The sequence below is a fragment of the Hemiscyllium ocellatum genome, chromosome 18 (assembly GCF_020745735.1).
Source record: "Hemiscyllium ocellatum isolate sHemOce1 chromosome 18, sHemOce1.pat.X.cur, whole genome shotgun sequence".
In the NCBI taxonomy this organism is placed as follows: Eukaryota; Metazoa; Chordata; class Chondrichthyes; order Orectolobiformes; family Hemiscylliidae; genus Hemiscyllium; species Hemiscyllium ocellatum.
In genome coordinates, this window is record NC_083418.1 from 32969208 (window position 1) to 32988349 (window position 19142).

At 39.0% G+C, this 19142-nt stretch overlaps 1 protein-coding gene across 1 annotated transcript in view; it reads right to left on the bottom strand.

The window, feature by feature from the left end:
• Positions 1–19142, bottom strand: part of si:dkey-9k7.3 (circularly permutated Ras protein 1) — an 81462-nt gene that overhangs the window by 52539 nt on the left and 9781 nt on the right. The window contains exon 2 of the mRNA XM_060838469.1: positions 12064–12175. Coding sequence (XP_060694452.1) covers positions 12064–12139 — 76 coding nt within the window. The 5' untranslated portion in view covers positions 12140–12175. The remainder of the gene's footprint in view (positions 1–12063; positions 12176–19142) is intronic.

The following is a 19142-nucleotide window of genomic DNA, read 5'->3' on the forward strand; positions in this document are numbered from 1 at the left end:
ATCTTTTCTTGCATGATTTGGAAGCTGGTAGATCCCATTATGAGCCACAGTGCCCACCTGCAATGAACGTCTGTAGCTCAAGCAATTTTGGTTCAGAGTTGGTGAGCTGGAACCTGTAGCACATCCAGGAGGGGGAGACCTGCCTTAACTCTGTGTTCCAGATAGATCATCCATGTAGCTTAAATATTTCAAATTTGGCCAGTGGTCAGGAACACGAGGGTATGACAACAGGTGAAGCAGGTAGAAGGATCAAGAACAAAGCACTTGAGGAGCCTCAGCTCTTAGCTTGTCCCACAGGTATGAGGTACGTGCTCCCTTTATGAATGAGGAAAAGGACTACAGGGGGATAGTCCAATTGACCAGTGCACTATGATCCAGGAAGCTATTTAAATGGAGGGAGAACAAAGAAGAATGATAGTGCTAGAGGTTTCTATAAGTAGAAGTGCAGTTAGCATCCTTTGTGAGCAGGATCGAGAATCCCACCTGGCACCAAGTGAGGGACATCCCAATTTGGTTGAACTGGAGGGGGAGTGGGAGGATCCAGATGTGTGGTCCATATTGGTACCAACAATTAGGCAAGAGTAGGTAAGATGTCCTGTTTTGGGAATATCAGGAATTAGGAACAAAAATTAGAAAAAGAAAGACATCAAAGGTTGTAAATTCTGGGTTATTACCTGAGCCACTTGAAAATTGGCAAAAGTAAGATTAGTCAAGTAAATACATGTCAAAATGAGTGGTGTGGGAAAGAAGGTTTCCATTTCATAGGGCACTGGCATCAGTATTGGGACAGGAGGGAACTGTACCATTGAAAGAGGCTCCATATGAATCAATCTGGGAACAGAATCCTAACAGACAGGCAGAGGACAGGCTATATAAGGTGGTCACAAGGACTTCAAGCTAGTTAAAGGTGGGGAGGGTTCAGGAGAGGTTTTAAAGTTTCCAGAACAAATTATAGGACAGAAAGTATGGAAAGGGTCAGGAACGTCAAGCACAGCAGATAAGGGGACAACTATGAGAAGGGGGCTGGTCAACTCAGGACTGAGAGGTATTGTACTTAAATACATACACTATATGAAACAAGATAAAAGAGCTTATATCACAGATTGAAATTGGATGTTGTGGATATCACAGAGACACAGCTGCAAGGGGATCAGGGCTAAATATCCAAAGATACATGTTTTATCAAAAGCACAGAAAATGGGAAGAGGGTGCAGAGTTTCCTAGTTATGAAGGTGTAAGGGGTACTGTACCTATAAGAGAGTTAAAAGAACTACCTGATATAGTACCAAGTGTTCTGAATAAGGTAATAATGTAACATTTGGTTGAACAGCTCGATTAGCCTGGTTGCCTGAAGATGACTAAACAAATTCAAAGTCAGCCAATCAGTTTAAATTGTACCCCAAAGTAATACTAAAAACCAATGAAACAATCTGATGCTTTGGGGTATAAGACCGGGAAAAAATGAACAGTTGGGGGAGAACTGCCAAAAGACCAACAGATGTAGGCTGCTAGTCAGATGTCGATAAGAGGTGCCTGTCTGGACAAGGAGTTTGCACAGAGAAAAAGCATTGACACCAACCTGGAGAGCAAATCTACAGAGCAAGATGAGAAGATTTGACAGCTGGCTGGTTTGAAATTTAAATTTTTGGTAAATCTTAATTGGAGGTTTTGTCAGACTAGTATTATAGAAGAGGAATGTAAAAGATTGGTTAGAGAAAGGAGTTGTAAATAGTTGTTAGTTAATTATTCTCTGTTATACTTTAAGAAACAAAATTGTTACTTTTTACTTTAACTAGTTCTTAGCATCTCAAATTTTCACAGATTACTGCACAGGATTAATCATTTCTGTGTTGCTGGTTTAAATCAAGTGGGGGGCAGGGATTTACCCCGTGTCATGACAGTTTGGGGGCTCGTTGTTAGGATTTGAATGGTTTAGGAGGCTGTTGTGCACGATTTGAACAGTTTGGGTCTTGGCTTTGTGATTTGACCTGGTTTAGACAGAATTGAATGGATTTGGGGATACGAAAAATCCCAGCAGATTTAAACGCTTGCAGGTTAGTGTCCTAGATCTTTAAATAAAACATAGGTGAGACAATCTGTTTAATTTTGGTGACTTGTGGTTGATTAAATTAAAAGTGAGAGAAACGGCTCTTAAAATTGTTATAAAGGTTCTGGGATTTGAAGATGCTTCTCAGATTTCCCAAAAAAGTTTAGAAGGAAAGAAAAAGGCCATACTTTTAGAATTAGCAAATATGTTAAATTTGGCTTTAACCAAGGACAAAAGTAAAGCTGAAATTGTAAGAGAATTACTAAAATACTTAGGTGTGTCAGAAAAACAGACAAGTGCAGTAGAGATAGAAAAAAACTTAAATTACAATTGAGGAAAATGGTGTTAGAAGATAAACAAAGGGAGAGAGTAAGAAAAGAAGAGAAAGGGTGAGAAAAAGAGAGAGAAGAGTGAGAGAGGAAAGAGAGAGAGAAGGTTCTTAGCTGAGCAAAGAGAGAGAAGAAAGGGAGACAGAAAGAGACAGAGAAGAAAGGAAGAGACAAAAAGAGGGTGAATTTGAACTTGAGAAGTTGCAAATCAGTCAGCAAAGTCAAGTTAACAGGATGGAGATTAAGATATTAGATTAGATTGCTTAGATATTAGATTACTTACAGTGTGGAAACAGGCCCTTCGGCCCAACAAGTCCACACCGATCCGCCGAAGCGCAACCCACCCAGACCCCCTATATTTACCACTTACCTAACACTACGGGCAATTTAGCATGGCCAATTCACCTGACCAGCACATCTTTGGACTGTGGGAGGAAACCGGAGCACCCGGAGGAAACCCACGCAGACACGGGGAGAAAACTCCACACAGTCAGTTGCCTGAGTCGGGAATTGAACCCAGGTCCCTGGCGCTGTGAGGCAGCAGTGCTAACCAAAGGAGAAAGTAGTGATATATACAAATATGTCAAAACTCTGCCACATTTTGATGAGAAAGATGTAGAAGCCTTCTTTATTTCATTTGAAAAATTGGCTAGGTAGATGGAGTAGTCCGAGGATTTATGGGTGATGCTAGTTCAGACTAAACTAGTAGCCAGAGCTAGTGAGGTATTTGCCGCAGTGTCAGATGAGGTGTCAACAGATTATGAAGAGGTTAAACAGGCTATTTTAGGTGCTTATGAATTGGTACCAGAAGCATATAGACAGTGTTTCAGAAACACAAAGAAGGAACCAGGTCAGACTCATTAAGTTCAAAAGAATTAAAGTTAAAAATCACACAACACCAGGTTATAGTCCATCAGGTTTAATTGGAAGCACACTAGCTTTTGGAGTGATGCTCCTTCATCAGCTGATTGTGGAGGGCTCGATTGTAACATAGAATTTATAGCAAAAATTTGCAGTGTGATGTGACTGAAATTATACATTGAAAAATTGATTGTCTGTTAAGCCTTTCAGCTGTGTCGATATGTGCAATCTTCTTGGAGATCCGCTCCACTTTAAGCCGGTGGTTTGAATTAAACTTAGTCATTTTGTTCGATGGGTGCGTGCTTTATAGATAGACAGGACCTCTGAGGCTCCAAGAGAGATTATTCTGCTGGAGGAGCTTAAAAACTCACTTCCAGAGATGGTAAGAATTCACGTTGAGGAACAGAAAGTCCAGGAAGAGAGAAAGGCAGCACAATTAGCAGATGAATACATGTTGGTGCATAAGACAAGCTTCCAGCCAGAATTTGGTCCTGTGAGTGATAGAAGTTGGGAGAAGGCGAGATCCTACACTACCAAGACAAGAGTTGAGAACACTGGTAAGAAGTTACCACATGTTAAAGAAGCCCAAGAGGGTGAAAAGGAGGTGAACGGCCTCATGTGTTTTCACTGTAATGCAGTGGGACACAGAAAATTACAGTGCTAGTGGTTTCAGAAGGGCACTGGGAAAAGGTGTTTTCACCGCCAGAAGGTGGGACACGTAAAGTCACAGTGCTGGTCATTACAGAAAGGCATTGTGGGAAAAGATGTGGTAAAGAAACTCAGTCAGTAGCATTAGTGAAATTAGTAAAGGAGACCCGAAGAAGAGCCGAGGAGCTGCAGGAGAGTGCACAGCCTAGACAGAGGCTGGATATGGAGTTAGTACCTGATCTCTACAAAGAATTCGACTCTGTGGGTAAAGTTTACTCAGAAAGTTCATGGGGAGAAGGACAAGAAGTTATAATTTTGATAAATACCGGATCTAACCAGTTGTTGATAGTAAGAGATGAGCGAATATGCACTCTTTCTGGTCTATTACTGGAGAGTGTGGTGATCTGTGGGATAGATGGACAGAAATTTAGCAATCCCCTATGTAAGATCAGGTTGGAGTGCCAACTTAAGACTGGGGAAGTTACAGTGGGTGTGATTGACAGAGTGTCAGTTCCAGAAATTCAGTTTGTTCTTGGGAGTGATTGGGCAGGATACAAGGTGGGAGTGACACCCCTGGTTGTGGAGAAGCCCAAGGAAGACCAAGAAACTAAGGAGTTAAAACAGAAATATCCTGGTAACCAGATGACACCATCATAAGTCACAGCAAGAAGAAGAAGATGAAGAAGTTGAGGTTCAGTTAGTGAACACGCTGTTTGATATAACAGTGCAGGAAAAACCTGTACAGGCAGAGGGTCAGAGAGAAGTGTTTAGTTCTGAAAGGTTAAGAGACTTGCAACAGCAATACAAGATGATAAAAGATATGTATGTGGATGCGTACTCCAAAAAGGAGGCAGAGAATATTCCAGAGAATATTCTGAAAGATAGAATCCTAAGACAGAAATGGAGACCATGGCAGATTCGTGCAGAGGAGAAATGGGCTGAAGTGCACCAGATTTCATTGCTGATAGCATACAGACAGAAAGTGTTACAGGTAGCACATGAACTACTTGTAGGAGGTCACCTCGGAGTATGAAAGATTCAGGCTAAGTTACAAAGACATTTTTATTGACCCGGAATGCATAAAGATGTGGTTAACTTTTGCTGTGCATGTCATACATGCCAAATGTTGGTAAGCCACAGGCGGTAATAACACCAGCACTTTTGTTGCTAATTCCCGCATTTGAAGAACATTTCTCGCAGATTATAATTTATTGTGTAGGCCCTTTTCCCAGAAATAAAAGTGGGAACCAGTACTTGTTAACCATAATGGATGTGTCTACCAATGGGCTACCCAGAGAGCCTCAATCGGACCAAGGGTCTAATTTTACTGCTAGGCTGTTTAAGGAGGTTATGGATAGCTTAGGCATACAGCACTTTAAATCCAGTTCGTATCATCCTGAATCCCAGGGAGCTTTAGAAAGGTGGCATAAAACCCTGAAGATCATGTTGAGAGTATACTGTAAGGATTACCCGAATGATTGGGATAAAGGGATCCCATTCATATTGTTTGCCATGAGAGATGCTGCAAATAAATCGACTCAGTTCACTCCCTTTGAGTTAATATTTGGGCATGAAGTGAGAGGTCCTTTGATATTAATTGAAGAAAAATTGACAGGACAAAAGTCAGAGATCTCACACTTAGATTATGTATCAGAGGTGAGGGAGAGATTAAATAGAGAAGGTGAGTAAGCTAAACAGCACCTAAGGAGGGCACAGTATAGAATGAAGCAGGTGACAGTATAGAATGAAGCTCCGAGACTCGGACTTTTTCCCGAGGGGATGACATATTAGTACTGTTACCGGGGATAGGAGATCCTTTCAAAGCCAGGTTTAGTGTTCCCTATCAAATGGAGAAAAAGTTGAGTCGGGTGAACTATCTAGTAAAGATGCCAGATAGAAAAAAAAAGGTATCGAGTATGTCATGTGGACATGTTGGAACTGTATTATACAAGAGAGAAAGAAAAAGGTAAACAGATGTTAGTTACTGCCAGGCAGAGTGAGGAATCAAAGCCATATGATGTGGATTTTGATGTACCTCAAAATAGATTAAAAATGAAGAAGTCTTGGAGGAGTGGGATAGGTTACTAAGCTATCTGTCTCAGGAGTATAGAACACAGTTGAATGATTTGTTACTGCAGTATCAGGACATATGTAAGAATCAGATGGGGAGGACTAATGCTATTGTACATGAAGTAGATATAAGGAGTACTGCTCTGATAAAACAACACCCCTATTGGCTTAATCCTTTTAAAGCCAGACAGGTCCACAAGGAAGTAGAGGCCATGCTTGACAAGGGTATTATCGAACCAAGTCAGAGCGAATGGAGTTTGCCAATCATCCTAGTTCCCAAACCAGACAGACTCAACGATTCTGCGTAGATTATTGGAAGGTCAATGCCGTTACAAAATCGGACTCATATCCAATTCCTAGATTAGAGGACAGTATCGAGAAAGTTGGACAAGCCAGTTACTTCACCAAGTTGGACTTTATGCGTGGTTACTGGCAGGTACCTTTATCAGAGATGACAAAAGACATTTCTACGTTTGTAACCCCAAATACCCCAAACCCTAATAAGGGGTACTTTACCTTTAAGAGAATTGAAAGCTAGCAGAACTATCTGACACAACCCTAAGTGTTCTGAATAAGGTGGCAATGTAACACTTGGTTGAACAGTTAGATTAGCTGGGTTGCCTGTCGACGACAAAACAAGTTCGAAGTTGGCCAATCAGTTTAAATTATACCCCAAAATACCAACCTCCAATCAAGTTTGAATTTAGTATACTGACAATATAAAAAACCTATGAAACAATCTGATGCTTTGTGGTAAAAGACTAGGAAAAATTGAACAGTTGGGGGACAACTGCCAAAAAAACCAACAGATGTAGGCTGCTAGTAAGACCTCTCTGAGAGGTATCTGTCTAGAAAAGGAGCTTGCACAGAGAAAAAGCATTGACACTGACCTGGAGAGCAAATCTTCAGAGGAAGATAATGAGAAGATTTGACAGCTGGCTGGTTTTAAAACTTGAATGTTTTGGTAAATCTTAATCAGGGGTTTTATCGGACTAGTATTATAGAAGGGGAAAGTAAAAGGTAGGTTAGAGAAAGGAGTTGTAAATAGTTGTTAGTTAATTATTCTCTGTTATACTTTAAGAAACAAGATTGTTACTTTTTACTTTAGCTAGTTCTTGGCCTCTTGTATTTTCACAGATTACTGCACGGGATAAATCTTTTTTTGTGTTGCTGGTTTAAATCAAGCAAGGAGGTTTACCCTGTGTTGTAACAGCCTTGTTAGTAAGAAACAAAATTAAGTCGATGGAAAATAGAGATATATTTATGGAATGTATAGAATCTGTGCGGATAGAGTGGAGGAACTGCAAAGGATAAAGATTCTGATGGGAGTTATGTACAGGCCTTCTAGCAGTAGTCAAAACATGGGAAGAAAATACATCAGGAGATAGAAAAGACATGTAAGAAAGGTAGTTATAACAATCATGGAGGACTTCTATGTGCTGGTAGACTGGGAAATTAGGTTTGTAGCAGATCCTAAGGAAAGGAATTTGGGGGATGTATATGAGATGAATTTTTTTGTAGTGGTTTGTGGTAGAGTCCACTAGGGACCAGATAATTCTGGTGATGTATAATGAGGTAGATTTGATTAGGGGACATAAGATGATGGAACTCCTCTGGGAGTAATCCTGATGAAGGGCTTATGCTCGAAACGTCGAATTCTCTATTCCTGAGATGCTGCCTAACCTGCTGTGCTTTGACCAGCAACACATTTGCAGCTGGGAACTCCTCTGGGAGTTCACCCTGTAGTTTGAGAAGGAGAGTAAAAAGTGAGGTCTGCAGATGCTGGAGAGCAGAGCTGAAAATGTGTTGCTGGTTAAAGCACAGCAGGTTAGGCAGCATCCAAGGAACAGGAAATTCGATGTTTCGGGCCAGAGCCCTTCATCAGGAATGAGGAGAGGAGGAGAAGCTGGAATCAGATGTAATGGTACTCCAATTGAAAAAAGGCAATTACAAAGACATGAAGGAGGAGCTGGCCAGAATTAATTGGAAACGGAGCCCAACGGGGAAGACAGTGGAGCAACAATGGCAGCAATATCTGGAGGATATTCAGGAGACACAGCAGAAATTCATCCCAACAAAGAAGAAACATACTATGGGGAGAATGAGGACACCATGGCTGACAAGAGAAGTCAGGGACACCATAAAAAGAAAAGAAAAAACATACAATGTGGAGAAGATTAGCAGGAAGCTAGAGAATTAGAAAGCCTTAAAAAACCAGCAGAGGGAAATTAGAAAAGCAATGGTAGGGTGAGGAGAAGATGAAATATGAGGGTAAGCTAGCTAGTAATATAAAAGAGGAATGCAAGAGCTGTTTTAAATACATGAAAGTTAAGAGACAGACAAGAATGGATATTGGTCTGCTGGAAAATGAGGCTGGGGAAGTACTGAGGCTGGAGAAATGGTGAAGGAACTGAATAGGTACTTTGCATCAGTCTTCATGGTGGAAGACACAAGTTTCATATCAGAACTTTTAGAGATTCAGGGAAAGAGGTGAGTGTAATGGAAAAGGTACAGGGGAGGCTGAAAGGCCTGAAGGTGGATAAATCACTGTGACCAGATAGACCTAGCTAAGAAGATTGTGAAGACATTAGTGATGATCTTTCAGGAATCACTGGAGTCAGGGAGGGTCCCAGAGGACTGTAATATGCATGTTCAAGAAGGGACGGAGGTAGAAGACAGGAAACTCTAGGCCAGTTAACCTGACCTTAGTCGTTGGTGAGATTTTGCAGTCCATTATTAAGGATGAATTTGCATAGAACTTGAAAGTGAAAGCTTCCTTTTTATCTTGTTCAAAATCGAGCTAGGTCTGACTGGCCTATAATTTGCACTGTTCACCCCAGAGACACAACAGAACCCAACACCTATTTTAATCAGAACTGGATGGTGCTGATATTCAGTCAGGCACTATATTCTCACTAACATCGTTATGCTTTCAAAACAATGAGGTGCATTGTGCCAGCTGAAAGGACAGGGCTAAAATTGCAGTAATGGGTGAGGTGATCATTAGAATAACTAATATTAGTCATGGGATAAAGTAGCCAGTGAATAGTAAGACAACACAAGTTACAACTGTAACAAAAATGCTTATGTTTTTCAATGTGCCAGTTGGCATTGCTGACAAGGCTGGCATTTGTTAACCATCCTGAATTGTTCTTGAACTGATTGGCCTACTAGCAATGTTATTTGGTGGACTTAAATTTTGAAAGATTGCTGAAAAATTGACTTATTTTAAGTTTTGTAGAAATACCTGGAGTTGTTTCTTTAAATGTAATCATTGAATGTTCACTGTGGTCGTTAGAATTAATTTTATAAGGAAGCATCTTAGAAAGTACCTGACGGGGGATAACTGCTGACTTTGCCGCAGGCTCCTAACGGGTATGGTTTTGAACAGTGAAAGGGTTGAAGAGGTGTTTGGTCTTTATTGGTTGAGTTGAATGAGAAACTGCTGACTTGGAGAAAAGCCAGCTAAAAACAAGCTACCCAGCTGATCACTACCATTTCTGGAAAGAAAACCCTCTTATTGAGTTCAAGGTGAAACCTATTTGTTCTTCAGAAAGTGATTGAACAATTATCTCAAAATTGGATGTCCTGAGTAAGCTGTGCCTAGAAGACTTTAAAGGCAACCACGCATGATTAATAACTTGACCACTCATGCTAGAACACCAAAGCAACAAAAACTGGAGCATCCTTTACCTTCAGGAATAACTGCGCGTACAATAATGCACTCCTCTTGCCTTGATTTTTAAACAACATTCTAAAGGAATGATAATTTGCTTGCTGCCTTTATAAGGAGATGAAATGCGTATAAATTGAAAGAAGGTTTTTTTTAAGGGCTGAGGTGGTGGAACAAATGAATAGGCAAGTCATAATGGATATAGAGCTGAATATAGCAGTAGCATCTGGTTACGATGACTAAGTGAGTGGATAATACAAATCTTGTCTAATAATGAAAGAATGAGGTATCAGAAAGCCTGGGGCAGAACAGCATTTACAAGGATGTTTCCAAACAATTAGTTTCCATGGTCTATTGTCTGAGGTTTTTGTACCTGGCACTCAAAGACTAAGTTGTTTCTGCTGAAATCCAAGTATTCACAACACGGCTCTGACATAGTAAGCTCAGAAAAGCTTAACATTGGAAATATAACAATACTCACGTGTTGCTAATTTTACCAACATACTGCCACGTTGCAAAGTGCATCACAAACATTCTACTCCTGCTGAGTGGAGTGGAAACAAGCCTACATGCATTGAGCTCTAGAGTCACTGACAGAGAAACCTCACCTCCTATCATTGGTTTCTAATTTCTGACTGAATATTATCACACATCTTGCACTGAAAGCTTCAGAATGGGGGTGAAACAGGAAACCAGTACATTACCACCTGCAAACACAACCTCAAAAAGTTTAAAAAGTTCTTTAGAAAGAAATATATTTTTATCTGAAAATATTATACTGTAATAGTATATCCTGTGCATTATTGGCAGAGTAGCAACAGTTGGAATATTCCACTTGTCAACTGGGTCCCTTAACTTTCCAGTTAATCTATCCTCTTTTCATATCACTTTCTTAACTCTTTGCCTGGTGGCTATGACTGTTGCCAGTTTTATGGCTCCACAGATGACACTATCTCAATTACAATGTATGAGTCCTGAAGGTTAATGTTGGCAGTTTAAATTAACAATGATACTGAGACTGATGGACAGAGTAGAGTAACCTGCATAGCGAAGGTATATGATTCCAATCTCTAAGCAGCAAAACGAGTTTCCCACAGATGAGACTCCCATATTGGAAGGGTGATTTCAAAGTGATTACACAAGGGCCTCAGAATTACTGAGAAGACAAGTTTCCACAAAGTATACTAGGTAATTCGTAAAAAGGCCTTGCATATCTCAATAATCAGCACCAAAGTCTCAGATGTGTATTGTTCAGGTTATTGATCTCATTTCAGACAGAGGACATAGCAGCAAAAAGCCTGCTTTGAACTGTTTCCCACTATGAGCTCACCTACTGCTCTCCCATGATCAGAATGAGAAACAACTAGTTGTCAAGTGGCTAACTAAAAAGCTATCAGTCCATCAGCTGATTATACTGATTACTTAGCTCTGATTATTCCAAACTACTTTCCAATAGATTTTAATAGTAGCTATAGTGGTATAACGCTGGGGCTTCTAGACATTAACAACAAAGAGCAAAAAATTAAAAACTGTTCTTTCCATAGCATTAGTGCCTCTCAGCTTGTTGAATAAGTTAGATTTACAGTACAAAAATTTTCATTGTAATTTCCCTTGTCCTCTTAAGTTTCAGGGCAGATGAGAATCTACGAGACACTACCTCCGCAGACCTAAAACCATCCCATATCTTATCACCAAGTAATGATACCCACATCGCTTTCACAAGTCAAACCTACACGTCGATAATGTCATGTGTTGGTTGGTGACACTTTCGGTCTCTCCTACAGATGGGAAGAAAAATTTGTAACCTTATAATCTGCTGTGATTGCACTAATTTGGCAGGTGGCTAGCTTTGTAATTGTTTTCCAATGAAGGTACCACTGTTTTCAGATCACTACCCTATGTATATAAATGGGCCTGATAATTCAAACAAGTTGGGTATTAAAGTGCACTGAATGCATATCAGTGTGATCGAAGATTATAATCTAGTTTTTAACTAGGTAATTTTGCATTACTAATATCAACTAAATTTACAGTCAGAATTTAAGTCTGTGATTGTTTAAAATCTTTACGCATGAAATCCAGTCCATAAATCTACTGACTAGAGCAGAAAGTCATTAACAGGGAATAGATTAGGTAGGACCAGTCATTAATGATGGACTGACAGGTAAGAGGGCAGAGCATTGGGAGCCCATCAGTTTCCTCACTCACCCAGAGACACTGAAGACAACTGTAACATTTAACCAGCACATGAGCTACATTCTCCTCAGTGAGAATCAAGCCTATGGTTTTCTAGTATCTGTGTCATTCATTACTACAGGTGAGATATTTAGCCAAAAAGCAATTGGGAGAACAGATTGAATATACTTCAATAAATAAGGCCATGTCAAAAAAAGAATGGATTAACATTTATTGAGATTGAAGAAATTGGTACTTACCGCGTTCTCTGTTTCTGGGATTTGGGGAAGGTATGTTTTGCGAATTGTACACAATGTGGCTGTAAGCAAATTCCATGACTTCAGCTGAACATCCAAACTGGAAAGGAGTCACCTACAGAAGAGGTAGAAAAATTAATGGAAAATTAGGGCATTAATAATGGTGAATTCTTCAGTGATTTTTATGATGATTGAGAAAAATAATCCAAAGATGGGAGGTCATGTAGAAATTTAACATTGACTGAGCATTGGACTTATTTGTTCAGTTAATAAGAGATGATACTGAGGTGGACCATCTAAATGGGTAGAAGAGACAATTCGGAAGGAAAAGATTGAGTGATATGACAATGAGAAGGCGGGTAGAACTGAATATGTACTTTTATTGTCATGTGGATATTTTTGAACAACTCCACTGTATCAGTTAACAAAGAACAGAATGTTGAAAAGTGTGATGCTGAAAAAGCACAGCAAGTCAGGAAGTATCTGTGCAGTAGAAGAATAGACCTTTTGGGCATAAGCCTTTCATCATCACATTCTTGATGAAGGGCTTAAGGCCCAAAACGTCAGTTCTCCTACTGCCCTGATGCTGCCTAACCTGCTGTGCTTTTCCAGCACCACACTTTTTGATCTGATCTCTAGCATCTCAAAGAACAGAATGTTTACAACTTCATGCAAGAGTTAATTGCCTTCATGATTTACAACAGTGATCTTTACGTGCCACGCACCAGTGACTATCTGGCCCCAGCACATGTATTCTGAGTCGCTACACCCTGCAAAGAACTCTGCACATGTATCGAATTTGAGAAATGAGAAATGAGCATTCACCCCACTCTGTTAATGTATAAACAATCTATGCTTAGATATTTAATCCACATTCCATTAGCAAAGAAGTCAAGTAAGTAATGTGGCCACATTCGTACCAGACCATAGAGCTGACCTCTCATTAGACAGAGGTGACCAATGGTGGTTTAACTTGAGGGTCATCAAGCAAGGGAGGAGAGGTTGAGAAGTAGAGTCCTTCAATGGTAACCTCAGCTATTAGTACCACATTTATGATCCACAAGCTATCTATTTATATGGCAAATTTATACTTTACTTCCAAATCTTGTTACAATCAGGTGAAGAAGAGCGAATAGGTTCCCCTCTTTATAACCTCCTCAGTTGGCTGTAAGAAAGATGTTCAATTCTTTGTAGCACACATTTATCACCCTCCAATTTGCTAGTTTGCTGGTTCAAAAATGGCAGGCTGATTACAAGGTTTTCCTAGGTGAAAGGAAGAGGAGTTTTGATGCTTGAGAAAAACAATAAAATATGACATCAAACACTTTCAATTCAAGAAACACATACAAACTTGAATTAGCTGTAAAAAAGGGGAATGTTTCTCGTAAAAAATGGAAGATCAAGAATATGCAATTTAAAAGTACTTGAGGTATTTCGTTTAAAGATCGTGAGGAAGGGTATTAGCTCTGATGAAATAGAGTTTATATGGATTGAAACATCAAGGGGCAGAAAATGGTATTAGAGGTTGCATATCAATCCCCAAGCTGCAGTAGCAACACTCGGGAAGACATTGAAAATGAAATTAGAGATGCAAGTAATAGAGGCATGGCTATAATTATGGGCAACTTTAATCTGCATATGGATTGGACAAATCAGGTCAGTAGCAACACCATAAAGAAGGAATTCTAGGAGTGGGTACAGGATATTTTTATGGATCAGTAGGTGACGATCAAATTAAAGAAAAGGCCATCTTTGACTGGTTATTTTGTAACAAGGAAGAAATAATTCATGATCTCGTTGTGCAAAGGTTCTTTGGGAAGAGTGACCACAATAAGCCAGAATTTTTCACTCAGATGAAAGTATCTGAGATTAGGATCCTGTGTTTAAATAAAGGAAATTATGATGGTATGAGATGTGAGCTGACTATGATATATTGGGGATTATTATTTAAAGAAATGACAGTAGATAGGTAATAGCAAACATTTGAAAAGCACATGGACAAACTACAAGCGTTATTCGTTCCTGACAAACAATGGCTAACAATGAAAATTAGCGATAGGATTGAATCCAAGGAAGAGGCAAACAAATTGGCCAAAGAAAGCAACAGACCTGAGGATTGGAAACAGTGTAAATTCCAGCAAAAGGAGACAAGGAAACTGATTAAAAGGGGGAAATAGAGTTTCAGAATAAGCTTAAAGGAAAGTACAAAATGATCGTAAAAGCTTCTATAGGTATGTGAAGAGAAACCTGAATAGTAAAGGCAACCATAGGTCACTTACAGGTGGAAACAAAACTTATAATGGGGAATAAAGTGGTGCCAGACCAATTAAATACCTATTTTAGTTCTGTCTTCAAATATGTAGATTCAAAAAATATCCCAAAAATATGAGAGAACACAGGGTTAAGTGTGAAGAAGGAATTGACATAAATTAGTATTGAAAAAGAAATGGCCCTGAGGAAACTGACACAATTAAAGGCAGATAGCTAATGTAACCCCAGTATTTAACAAGAGAGGCAGACAGAAAAGAGCCAATTATAGCCCGGTTAGCTTGACATTGGTAGTGGAAAAAAATGTTAGAGTCCATTAAAAAAGGTGTAATAGCAGAGCACTTGGAAGATAATGACAGGATCAGACAGCATCAACATAGATTTATGAAGAGGAAGTCAGACTTGACAAATCTGCTGGAATTTTGACGATCTAACTATTGGAATGGATGGGGGTGGGGGGGGTGGTGGCACAGTGGATGTGGTTTACTTAGATGTTCAGAGGCTTTCAATAAGGTCCCATATATGAGATTAACATGTAACATGTGATTGAAGATCCTGAGCTGAAATGGATTGAGGTTAGTTGTTAGGTAGGCAACAAAGAATACAATAATGAGGTCTTTCTCTAAATTATTGTCAGTGACTAGCTGGATACTGTAGGGATCAGTGCTTAGACACTGAGTATCAATTATTAGATGATGAAAGTACATGTTATGTCTCAAAATTTGCAAATGACGTGAAACCGAGTGGGACTTGTGGAGAAGATGCAAGGGTGCCTCAGTGTGATTTCAACAGGTTAAGAATGTGGCAAATACATGGCAAGTGCAGTATAATATGGACAAAAATAAACATGCAAGAAGATTATTATCTAAATGGGAATAGATTGGGAAAGCAGGAGGTGAAACAAGATCTCAGTATTCTTGTACACCAGTCGCTGATAATAAGTATACAGGTCCAGTGCATGATGAAGAAGCTAAATGGTATACTGGCCTTCATAACCAGAGGTTTTGAGTATAAGGGTAGGGATGTCTTGCTGTACTATAGAGGGTATTAGTAAAACCACACCTGGAGTACTGTACGGTATTTAGTTTTGATTTCCTTATCTGAGGAAAGATGCTTTGACTATTGAGTGAGTGTGAAAAAGGGTTGCTACACTAATTCTTGCCAGAACTGACATACAGGGAAAGACTGGATAAGTTAGGAATATATTCTTGAGTTCTGAAGAATGAGGGAGTTATGGTTAAAGTTATGGTTAAAGGACTTTCATAGAAACCTATAAAGTTCTCACAGGAATAGTCAGGGTAGATGCAGGGATGATGTTCTTGTTGACCAGGCAATGTAGAACCAATGGTCACAGTATAATGATTAGGGCTAGACCTTTTAGGACAGAGATGGGGAGAAATTGCTTCTCTCAAAAAGCAGTGAACCTGTTGAACTATCTACTATAGGAAATTGTTGAGGCCAAAACATCAAAGGCTTTTATGAAAGATGTAGATATACTTCTTTGGACTAAAGGGATCAAATGATACAGTGAGAAATTAGGGAAGGATGCTGAGTTGGCAATTGGCTGTAATCATACTGAATGGTGGAACTGGCTCAAAGAGCTAAATGTGCTATTCCTGCTCCTATATTCTACGTTTCCAACATAAGACTACAATTTTGTTGTTCAAGAATAAATGTCTTTCTGATTTGCTTTTCACTGGGAGTTGACTTCCAACAGCTGATACAAAATAGGGAGCCATTAGGTACATTTTCCACTCCTGTTGTCCCGAATCCACCATTGTCTCTGCTGTGCCCTAAAGATGTTGGCTGAAATACAGTTCATTTGTTTATTCACTTTGTTATTATTTACAAGCTGGATAATCTACAGATAACTTCCATGTCAATGTGTGAAACTTCACAAAGATGAAAATCAAACAGGAGCTATATATCTGTGTGCTTGGTTTCAGTCATTTTGATGGCATATTAATTTCAGTTCAGACTGGGTCTTGTTTGTTGATAGTTCCATGAACGGGCCCAACCTACGGTCAGGTGGCACTGCAGTCAACTTATTTTGATGTATTTCATTTTTTAAAGCCATTTTAATCCAGACAAAATCCCAGGTATTAAAATGAGACAGTAGAAATCAGTTTGATAGCTCATTTTTACAATATCATATCAATTTAAATTGACTAAAATAAATGCCATGCAATCAACTTGATTCCTTCCACTACTGGTTGAGATGATAGCATATAATAAATCTAGAAAATAACAATATTTAATGCTGCTTAACAGTTTGCACTGGAGCAGGTACACCTCATTAATATGATCAATGGAAGTCACATATGTGCACTAAGTCTGATTTATCCATTTCATTCATTTAGCACTCAGACCGATTCTCCTGCCTGGTTTCCAATATATTTTAATAGTTAACAGGTTAAAATTCAGATTTAAGTACTTGCAAAATTTGGATTTTCAACTTGGCAATTTCAAGCACCTAATTGTCAAATTTCCTCTCATTCCAAAGTCGCTGATCTGTCAAGGATGTTGTTAAATATGGTAGACCAGGTTTGACTGATAAAAATAACAGTTTCTGAATGCCATTACTAATGTACAGATTGACCACTCGTGATGAAAAAAGGTTGTTTGTTGACTAATCCAAAAGCTAACATGATTTTTTTTTGAGGTGAAGGATGCAGGATTACATTTTTTGGGGTACAGAATTCTAGCAGGGTAAGATAATTGATTTTTTGAGAATTGGTGAATACAGAGGATCCCTGAATTACAAAGCCCCTGACTTAGGGACAGTTGTACTTATGAAGTTGATCCTTTTCAGGGATCTAATTTTAAAAATCTGATATGCAAACATTTCCCATACTTATGAATGGTTGTTTTAGATTGTTCTGTATTGTGTTCCAACTTGAATACAAATCGACTCAACAAAGGAACCTGTTCGCAACCTAGGATTGCCTGTGCTTGTAATTTGTTTCATTATCAGTAGAATCTGGGAATGCTTATGAGGAAATTTCCCTGAGGAGACTCAATAGCTATCATTGAATCTGTAACTGGTAGATCTGACCTGGCTTGTAAAATTTTCAAATGAGTGGATTAATGGGATTCATTCATTATGTTCTGAAGAAGGATCACGAGACTCAAAATGTTAACTCTGCTTTCTCTGCACTGATTCTGCCAGAGTTGTTGAGTTTCTCCAACAGTTGCTGTTTTTTCAGATTTCCAGCATCTGCAGTTTGTTGTTTTATTTCGTAAATTAATAGGATTTCTATTTGATTCCTAAGAAATAACGACTTTTCATCAGACTTCTGACAGACGGATGTGAAACATCGTACTGTGCTTAATCTTTTGAGTCCCGTTCAGTTGTTTACTGTGCTGGTGACTGGAAAAAGTATGAATGAACTGTCATTAATAGATTACTGTACTTTGTTCATGGATCACAGGCACAGATCCTTTGTGTCTGCTGAATAATTTGACAATATTGCATTTCAAGTGCCATTCCTCCTTATCTATGAGAGTTCTGAAAAATCTGTGCTTCTTTAGGGGCAATATATATTGGGGCAGATTTTGTTGGAATGGGAGATATTAGCTTTTAGCTAAAAGGTTATGTCTTTTAAATAATTACCTCCAAAGCTAATGGAAGTATGAGCTGACAAAAAATTGGTGATGGTAACAGGGTATCTTGGTGATCTTGATAAATAATGGGACCGACAGTATTTTTCCATAAGCAGTAGATTAAAGGACTGAGAAATGAACAGAAGAATTGACAAAGATCGCGGATTAGAGGGAGTAGTTCAAAACAAACCAGGTGTGGGAAGATAAATAAGGGTGAATAAAAAAGATTGGCTTAAGAGAGAGAGAAAAATAAATAAAGGAAAAGAAACATTTTAATGCTTAAAATGTTTAAATCTTAAAGAATAATTGACAACATGCAGGAATAGATAAAGTTGTTTTCTGTGACATTCCATTAACATGTCGTTAAAAGCATACTTGCTCTGTTGAGTATCAGCGTTTGCTATCAGCAGCAAGTTTAATTTGAGTTACTAGTTGTCCAAGACCCAGACTCCTTCCAGGTGAAAGGATGATTTACTTTGTACTTCTTTTAATTAGTAATCTGTAATTCATGCTTACAACATTGTCTCCTCCACACAGCCTATGTGCAAGTTGGGTGACCACTTATCAAAATGCCTCCGTTGGTTTGCAAGACTGTTTCTGGGCCTTCATCTTATCTGACTGACGTTAAACTTTCCATCTCACCCCCACTCTGGCCTCTCTGTCCTCAACCTGTTACAAATGTTTTAAATAAGTTTAACTTAAGCATGGGACACAGTACCACCTTTTCATTCAATTACACACTTTACAGTCTTACAAACTCAACATCAAGTTCAATTATTTCAGATCTCATTCTCTGCAATTATAGACACAGCTTTATTTCTTTGCTTGTTCCATTGCCACGCAGTTTTGCTTTGAGACATCATCTCTTTTTATCACTTAATCCCTCAGGGACTGAACTACTGTTCCACGCAATTTTTAATGCCAAGGTTTCCTAGATGTCCTCAGTTTAAAAAGAACACTAAAAATCTTTCTTAAAATGTCATATGCAAACATTTCTTACGTGGTTATTTGATGAGTCATGGAGTCATAGTACTGTACAGTATGGAACAGACCTTTCGGTCCAACTCGTCCACGCTAACCAGATATACTAAATTAATCCTGTCCCATTTGTCAGTATTTGGCCCATTTCCCTCTAAACCCTTCCTGTTTATGTTCCCATCCAGATACCTTTTAACTGTTGTAGTTGTACCTTTCTCCACCACTTCCTCTGG